At 51.9% G+C, this 9,465-nt stretch overlaps 1 protein-coding gene across 1 annotated transcript; it reads left to right on the top strand.

The window, feature by feature from the left end:
* Positions 1 to 1,704: 1,704 nt before the first annotated feature.
* CEACAM18 (CEA cell adhesion molecule 18) lies at positions 1,705 to 9,317 on the top strand. Its single transcript, XM_045775078.2, has 5 exons — positions 1,705 to 1,756; positions 3,182 to 3,538; positions 4,721 to 4,993; positions 6,295 to 6,573; positions 8,076 to 9,317. Exons 1-5 carry the CDS (start codon positions 1,705 to 1,707, stop codon positions 8,315 to 8,317), a joined length of 1,203 nt encoding a protein of 400 aa, XP_045631034.2. The 3' UTR covers positions 8,318 to 9,317.
* The last annotated feature ends 148 nt before the right edge of the window (positions 9,318 to 9,465 follow it).

Here is a 9,465-nt window from a genome sequence, read left to right as displayed (position 1 = left end):
AATATAGTAGGAGACTTCAGACCTAGTGAACGAACTACTAGACGCTCCGAGGTATATATTCACCCTCCTCCGACTAAACTTGGGTTTAATGTTAGAGAAGCCCAAATAAAGGACATTGAACGGTATGATACCACCTGGTAAAAATATGCATGTGTGGGGCGCCTGGGTGGCACAGAGGTTGGGCGTCTGCCTTCGGCTCAGGGCGTGATCCCGGCGTTGTGGGATCGAGCCCCACATCAGGCTCCTCCGTTATGAGCCTGCTTCTTCCTCTCCCACTCCCCCTGCTTGTGTTCCCTTTCTCGCTGGCTGTCTCTATCTCTGTCGAATAAATAAATAAAATCTTTAAAAAAAAAATATGCATGTGTGCTGCCATACGTAGAACATATCAAAACTGAAAAGTTTCAGAGAAAAACCCTGGATATATCTCCAGGTGGTCTAACTATGACAGGTGAGTTTCCAATAGCATTAATCAAATTCTGATAATTAATCGTGTATTTTATTTATAAAGTATTTTATTTACTTATATATTTAGAAATGCAAAAATGTATGAATTTATAAATATTTGTGTGTATATTTAAATAATTACTGTAAATATTAATATATGTATGCATATTTAGAGAAGTGTTCATAACCATTGAAAGCAATTTAAATTAATTACTCAAACGGTATTAATTCTATTTTTCCTTCTTAAGAATTTTCCAAAATCTATACAGCCAAGGCATTGCGTTTGCAGTTAAAGTAGTTTTTGCAATTAAAGTAGTATTACAATTAAAGATGAACATACTTCCGAGTCCAGCTTGGAAGGTTTATCGATTGACCCTTTCTGGGGTGGTGCACCCTCTCCCCTGTCTTCTCAGTCCCCCACCCAGTCCACCTGGGTCTCTGCGTCGGGTCCCCACATGCAGACACATCACACGTGCTCTGCGCTGCACCCCCCGTGAGCACCCCCCTTCACTGCCCTTAATCTGTATCCTCAAGCTGTAAGGAGCCCTAACCGCAAGGATAAGAGCTTCTAGCATGTTCTATGAGTCCTTCCAGGGAGTGATGGAAATGGAAGGTTGTCTTGGGTACCTCTTCTCTGGCCCCCGCACCACTCCTATTCCTGAGCCAAATGGTCCAACACCAAGAGAAGGGGTTTTATACATTTAGGCTCAGGCACACAACAGCACGCCCCACGGCCACTCCAAATGGCCAGTTGGAGGAAGATCTGCCGACCCCGGGAGGGACTTAGAATAAGTGTTGGTGTTCAGGGGGGCGGAAGCAGCCCCTCGTCAAATGAGACAACGCAATTTCAAATTTGAGATCTGCGGGGAGTAGGAAAAACAAAAACGAACAACTGTCCCACATTTTAAAAAGTCTGATGTATTTATTGTGCTTTTCAGTATTTGCCAGTTTTCCGAAAAGTGAACATAAGATTTTTTTTTGTAACCAGGTAATCAACTTTAAAAAACCAGGTAATCAACTAAAAAAAAGAAAAATGAGGCGAATAAATGATAAGCTAAAGGCGGCTTAAAGTCATAAAGATAACAACTCCCCAAGCGTCCCCTCCCCAGCCCCGCCCGCACTGGGGTCAGAGTCCACCCTGGGGCAGAGAAGGGGGTTGGGGACCAGCAGCTCAGAGCCAGAGACACAGGTCTGTGAAGAGGCAGAGGAGGCTGCCTGGTCCCTGGACAGACACCTAGCCCAGGGGGACCCGTGCAAGCCATGGACCTTTCCAGATGCAGATGCAGACTCTGGAGGGAGCTGGTTCTCCTGGGTAAGACAGCTGAACCCGCAGGGCAGGGGAGCGGTAGAGGAGAGGGGGGCAGGACTGGCACCAGGACCTTCATGAGCTCACGTACCTGGGCATACCTCGCCCATAGACACACTCTCTCTCTCTCACACACACACACACACGCACGCACGCACGCACACACAGTGTTCATCCCCAACCCCCCCAGAGTGATGAACTTGGACCCCCTCCCACACCTGCCAGAAATCACCTTCTCTGGGTGCCTAGTCTGCCCTGATCCACTCCCTTTTGTCCCCAGCTGGACTCCTTCCCCACCCCTCCCTTCCCTCCACGACCCTCTGAACACCCCCTGACAGGGGCAACTATCATGTCTCACTGGCCACCCTGTGTCCTGTCCTCAGATGCCACTAGTGTCTACACCTGGGGGCCTGGAGTGGGGGGTCTCAGTGTCTTTTCCTCCTCCGTGGAGCCAAGGCTTAGGGGATGACAGATCCTCACCCACATTCATGTGCACTCTACGGAATTCAGATGCCAAGTCAAAGACATGCGTAGACAGTCTTGGGGGACCTTAAGCACCCAGATATCAACCGAGCTCTTCCCACTGGGTTCCGCCCCATGCTCAGGGATGCCGTGATGGGGTGTCTGGTGTGAGACGCAGATCTACCAGCAGACTCCGATGACCCAGAGTGACAGGGATGGAGATGAGGGGGCCCAGGAGGCTGGGGGAGCCCCAAGGGGCCTCCTGACCCAGACTGGGGAAGAGGGGACATCAAAGCTGAGAACTGAGGGCCGAGTAGAAGTGAGTTGACGGGGGGAATGGGGAGAAGGGAACATGGATCTGTGTGCCAGGAACAGGGAAGAGCATGTGTGAAAGCCTGAAGTCAGGAGAGAGTGTGATGTGTCAGGAGAGCTGCCTATGTCTGGGGCACACAGTGTATCTACTGTATTTTCTGATAAATGAAAGCACAAATGAATGAATGACTGAAGAAGGGGGGGTCATGGGGTCATGGGGTGGGGTGGGTATGATCCAAAAGGAGGCTGAATGAATCATAAAGACCAGTTCTAAGAGTGTCTCATAAGCCACGTTGAGTTTGAACTTTATCCATAGAGTGCTGGGGAGCCATGGAAGGTACCTAGGCAGGGGAGAGAGCAGGGTCACAACTGGGGCTTTATAAGGATCCACATAACTGTCGTATGAGGATGGGTTGGAGACGAGTGTCCAAGGAGGAAGTCAGGCTGGAAGAGGATGAGGAAGGAATGAACCAGGACAGGGGCTGAGTGGGCGGGGAGGAGAGGACCGGCTGGGGAGCTAGAAACCCATGGCGTGTTCACCAGTGTCCCTGGAGATCGCTTCCCGGACGGTGTAAATCAACCTCAGTCCTCTCTCTCTCTCTCTCTCTCTCTCTCTCTCTCTCTCTCGTGTATGTGTGTCCTATTTGTCTTCCTCAGCCAGTCTTCTGGCCCGTGGGATCCTCCAAGCCTCTGGCCAAATCTACATCAGCCCAGACTCGCTCACAGGGCTCAAGGGATTTCGGACCATCCTGATCCTTGAAAATGCCACCAAAGACGCTCAGGAATATAGCTGGCACCGCGGTACCAATGACACTGCGGATAATTTTATTGTCAGCTACAAACCCCCCTCCCATTCCTGGCAGACTGGGCCCATGTACAGCGGCCGGGAGAACGTGACCAAGATGGGTGACCTGACCATCAGGAGATCTGCACTAAATGACACAGGGAACTACACCGTGAGAGTGGACACTGGCAACGGGACCCAGACCGCAACTGGCTGGCTGGAAGTTCAAGGTGCGTGGGCGGGTCGCCCATTTCCAGACCTGGGGGCTTTGGGAGTGAGGGCCCTCGGAGATCATACTGTCCAAGCCTCCTCCACCCCCGGGTGACAGTGGGAGCCTTAGAAGATGGTGGTCCAGCGTCTCCGGCAGAGATGGGTCACTTTCCAGGGCTCCGGTTTCGCCATCAGCATATCGGCTACGTACTGCTGCGTAACAAAGGGCCGTGAGCAGCCGTTTCAAACAGCAGCCATCATCTATCGGCACACGTACCTGTGGGTCAGAAGTCTGGGCGGGTGCTGTGCTCTGAGACTCACAGGGTGTCAAGTCGGGGCTGTGGTCTCATGTGTGGCTCTGTCCGTGCGCATTTCACATCATGACTCTTTGCTTCTTCAAGGTCAGCTGAATTCTCTCTCTCTGGTCCTCTAAGAAGGAGTCTTATATGACATAAAGGGAACGACTGGAGTGACAGTCCATCACCTTTGCCATACTGTATAGGTTAGAAGAAAGTCGTGGGCTTCAACCACATTGGAGGGGATGATACAGGCTGGAGATCATGGGGCCATCTTGGAATTCTGTCTCCTACAGACAGCACCTGGGGGCTCACAGGGCTGGGGGGAGAGTGTGGATTTGGAGACAGGAAGCCCTGTGTTTACCTCTGACGGTGTATATGTCCCACGGCCCTGAGCCTTCATCTTCCCTCTGTGGTGTTCTGTTTCCTCATCTGCAGAATGGGCATAGTATCTACCACTGCCTGTTGTAAGGTTGGAGGGAGTATCTGTAAAGCAAATGGGACTCAGATAATGGGAGCAATTATTAAAGCGTCCCAATGCCACCTGTCACTCAATTCTACCCGTGGCTCCTCAGTGGGGGGCATTCTGGTTTTAGGTTCCGGGTTCGGAAATAACCATGAGGCCACATGCCTGTCCCAAGAGCTCACCATTATTGCAGTGGAGGCCACAGTGGCGACTCCACACATAGGATGGTGGCCTCAGGCAAGTGCCCACACCTCAAGCACTCATGCCCACTCCCTACTTCTCTGTCCCTCACAGCTCTAGGACTGCTTCCCTGCCAAGACCCCAGACCCCATCTTACAAGTCTTGCCTTCTCACCAACCTACCCCGGAAGCCCCTTTGGAGAGGAGGAGAGCTTGGGGAGGCAGACCCCACGCCTAATGTCTTCTTCCTGCTTCCCCCAGATGTGGAAGGCAAGCCAGACATCTGGGCCAACGCCAGCTCTCTGGTAGAGGACATGGATTCTGTGGCCGCCATTTGTTATACTAAGGCCACCAACGTCAAGTGGTACGTGGATTACGTACAGGTATCCAGCAATGACCGGATGACAATCTCCCCGGACCTCAAGACCCTCGTCATCCACCGGGTCAGCCGCTATGACAGAACACTTCACTGTGCGATAGAAAGCATCCCAGAGATTCTTCAGAGAAGTGAAATTATCTCTCTGACTGTGAACTGTGAGTGGTCTGGGGCCACGGAGTAATGCCGGGGGGTGGGCTCAGAGCCTCCCAGGAACGTAGCAATAAGACAGGCAGAACTGGAGAGAGGAAACCCCATGAGCCAGCCCTCAGCCAGCCGGATCCGGGTTTGAATCTCAGCTCATCGGACTTAGAATCACCCTCACTGCACAGAACGATCTGCTACTTAAAATGCGGACCCTAACTCCTACGCCTCAGATTAGAAATAGTGTGAATTTGTTCAGATCTGGCTTTTGTAAAGACAGGACTGCTTACAACTAATGGTTTCTTAAAAATGACATTCAGCTTATTAAATATTCAAATCCCATGTTCCCGTGAGCCTTCAAATACATTGATCTTTTTATTCTGGCTTTCTAAATTTAGTCAAATCACCTCCACTTTTCCTTTTACTCAGACTGAACTGACTATACTCCCTTAAACAGACAGTTCGATCTTAAAGCTAAATAACACATTTCATGCATTCTCTTTTCTCCACGATCCTTCGGCCGCCCACCAAGGCAAGTACGCCATCCAGCCAGACCTCCCCAAAATCTCAAACAGGTCTTGTAAGTCGAAGACATCGACTTCTTGGATCTTCTCAATGTTCCAGGACTTTTCACATTTACCAAACTCTTTCACATCTTTCGACCGTAAAAAAAAGCCCAAGTCTTGAATGGTTTTCACATCTGAATCTAGAACCACGCAAATCCGTCAGATTTCCCAACAAGCGTGCCCTGGCGATCACACAGAGAAAGCGGTCACAGAGCAGACAGTTCCTGACCTCCAGACACAGCTTACTGGCGGGACGTTTGCAGCCGAGAGCCAGGACCCAGGGGCTGCCTCTGCAGGGAGATTCCTCCCAGGCCATCGGGGGAATTTGCTTAGTCCCTTTGTGGGTCACTAGGGGACCATGAAATCCCTAATCCTCTCCTTGCGACTCCATTTCCCTCATCTATAAAATCGGTCATATGAGTTCTTACGGGGCTTAAGCAGGTGTGTGAACCTGTTAAGTGTTTGGAACAGAGCCCCATGTGCAGGGGGCCTGATGTCCTGCTTCTATTCCTATTTTATTGTGACGTGAAGGGCTGTCATGTCAGAGTAAGCACTTGGTAATGGAAGATGCTATCATTATAGTCGTGTTGTTGGCACAGCTGCCTTGCGTGTGTTGGGTCTAGGGGGTGCTCGGGGTGCCAAGCGGGGGCACCTCCCGTTCAGGGAGGACTGCGTGTGGATTGAGGGAAGGAGACGGGACCCCAAGGGGTAAAACACGTAGCTCTGGGTCTCCTGCCCTGTCTCTGCAGATGGACCAGACAGCGTGTGGCTGAGTACCAGTCCTGATATCTTCAAAGGCGTCCTGTCCGCTAAGATCGGCTCCCAGGTGACGATGGAGTGTAGCGCCACTTCCAAACCCAGTCCCAGGTACCAGTGGATCCACAATGGCTCCCTCCTGAGCTTCTCAGAGGCAAGCGTCACTCTCCCAAGTCTGACCCTGGAGCAGACGGGCAGATACAGATGCGTCGTGGGGAACCCCGTGACCCAGCTGACCATGTACAGAGAATTCCAGATCCAGCAGCAGCCCCGTGAGTACAGTAGCCCACCTCAGGGGCTCTTGCTCCCCAAATCTTCCCATCTCCATGCTTTCGCCTAGGCAGTGCCTGTCATCACGGATGCTGTCTCCACCTTGCGATGCCATGCTCACGACTGTTGAGTAAAAGCCACCCCCACCCGCCCTGTCCTCTGAGGTCCAAGTCCAAAGCCGCCTCCTCTAGGAAGCCCTCAGGGATCTCAGATCAGAGCAAGGGTGAATCCCAGGGAGATACAGTCAGCCACCATTAACTGAGCACTTACTGTGTGCCAGCCGCCATTCTAATCTGTGGGACCCTTGCAGTCTCCCCGCAGAGGAAGTGACTGTTGTGGACACCACTTCCATTACAGATAAGGAAACCGAGTTGTGGGAAGTCTGAGCGCTTCACTCAAGGTTCCAGTTCCAATCAACAGAGGAGGCAGGGTTCAAACTCTGGTTGTCCGACCGCACAGCCGATGTCCTCAGCTCTTTTACTTGGTTGCCTCCAGATGAGAAAGTGGAAAGGCCGGAGGGGGAGGTGGTGCGGGGGAAGCAGGGATCTGTTGTGGACGTGATGTTTGGAACTTGGCTTGAGAAGGAGTCTGTCAATGGGAAGAGCGCCTCTCTGAGCCTCAGTTTCCCTATCTGTAGTGTCGAGGTAGAAAGGGTCCCTATATGACAAGGCTTCTGGCAGAATTAAATCAGACCGTGCATGACAAGCCACCAGTGTGGCTTGTCCCAGAGAGAGCCACAAACACAACTGAATGTGGGCTGGAAACATGTATTGGGGTCGCTCCACTCGGTTTACAAAGCACCTGCTATGCCCCAGACACGACCGACCAACTGTGAACAATTGTGCACTGACTGATTCACACCTTTCTTTTTTCTTTTTTTTTAAGATTTTATTTATTTATTTATTTGACAGAGAGAGAGACAGCGAGAGAGGGAACACAAGCAGGGGGAGAGGGAGAGGGAGAAGCAGGCTTCCCCGCTGAGCAGGGAGCCCGATGCAGGGCTCGATCCCAGGACCCTGGGATCACGCCCTGGGCCGAAGGCAAATGCTTAACGACTGAGCCACCCAGGCGCCCCTGATTCACACTTTTCTAACTCCACCAGACTGTGAGCTTCAGGAGGACAGTGGCTGGGAGAGCGTTTTCTCGCTCCTTGTCCCTGGTGCTTAGCACGGTGCCTGACACCCAGTTGGCCCTCAGTGCAATGAGTTAATGACCCTGTGTCTCGGCCCTCGACCCTGTCACTCTACCCCCTTGAGTGGCTTTGTTCTTTTTTCGGAGCACTTCCGGCTGCCTGCAATGATACTAGACATTTCTTTGCTTAATTGGCAACTGTCCACTTCCCAGCTGGGATGTCAGCCCCGTGAGGGCAAGAAGTTTGTTTTGTTCACTGTTGAGTTCCTAGCACTTGGAACAGCAGATGCTGATAAATCTCGGGAGAATAGATGCATGGGTGAGCGAGGGGTTGGGTAATGGCGCCCCTGACCCCTTGTCTCCTCTCCTCCAGAGCACATTCCTGCCGTGAACAAAGGTTTCTACATCTCGGGAGCCAAAGTGGTGTGGCTGATCGTGTTCACCGTCCTGGGCGGCATCTATGTCTGCGGAATCCTGATCTACGCCTTGGTCAGCCATTTCTCCACCAGGTGCCTGTTGCCCCGGGTCGAGGGTGGGGTGCTGGCTGGGGACTGGGTCTCAAGAGCACTCCCTCAAGAGAAGAAGGCAAAGCCAGGAGGGGAGGGGACAAGCTAGGAATGGGTTGTCAGGAATCATCTGGGGCAGACAGGTAGGTCGCGGACCAGCAGCCGGTGGCAGAGAGGGACCGTGTAGAGGCAGTCTTGCCTCTAAATAGAAACGGGGTTTCGGGGCGCCTGGGTGGCGCCGTCGTTAAGTGTTTGCCTTCGGCTCAGGGCGTGATCCCAGCATTCTGGGATCAAGCCCCACATCAGGCTCCTCTGCTAGGAGCCTGCTTCTTCCTCTCCCACTCCCCCGCTTGTGTTCCCTCTCTCGCTGGCTGTCTCTATCTCTGTCAAATAAATAAATAAAATCTTAAAAAAAAAAAAAAAGAAACTGGGTTTCGCTCAGCAACTTCTTTTCATCCCAGTCTCTTTGTGTTTATGACATTGATACAGAGGTCCACCTAGAGGGACGGCCATGAGAATGAGCAGCGTGGGTGCCAAGCATCCAGCGTATGTCTGGGACGTGGTAGTCACTAGTTACCAAGCGAAGTTGGGGAAGCAGGTAGTAGAGTCAACTGCAGGGGAAGAGCTTGGTCAGAGGGAAGATTCTAATCCGGGTTTCAATCTCAGCTCTGCCTCCAGCTGTCTGGGTGGCCTCGAGTAGATCACACTCGCCTCAGGTCCTCTTCACCCACCTGGAGGATGGGAAGGGTAATGTCCGCCCTGAAGGGAGATATGGGGGCTAGACACAATTCTTGGAGGAAGAAGCAATTAGCAACATTCTCAGTACAGATAGATCAGAATTTCTCAAGCTCAGCACTATCAATATTTGGGGCGAGATAATTATTTCGGGGGCAGGGGTAAGGCTCTCCAGTGTGCTTAGCGGCATCCCTGGCCTCTACCCACTTGATACCTGAAGCAATAACCTCTATCACTCTAAGATTAGACCACCAAAATGACTCTAGGCATCAGAAAGGTCCCAAGGGCAAAATCGCCTTGGTTGAGAACCATCACAGTAGATGCTAAAGAAAGCAGTGATGATGGGGATGCTGGGGATGCTGGTGCTGCTGATGCTGGTGATGCTAAAGTAGTGGTTGTGGTGGTGCTGGTGGCGGTGGTGGCGGTGGTGGCAAGGATGGTGATGGTGACGATGGTGGCGATGGTGGTGATGGTGGTGGCGATGGTGGTGATGGTGATGACGGTGATGATGGTGGTGCTGGT

Source organism: Ursus americanus, chromosome 21 (genome assembly GCF_024610735.1).
Source record: "Ursus americanus isolate L20-20 chromosome 21, mUrsAme1.1.p, whole genome shotgun sequence".
In the NCBI taxonomy this organism is placed as follows: domain Eukaryota; kingdom Metazoa; phylum Chordata; class Mammalia; order Carnivora; family Ursidae; genus Ursus; species Ursus americanus.
Note: the sequence above shows the minus strand (reverse complement) of the source record. Positions and strands in the feature narration are given on the sequence as shown.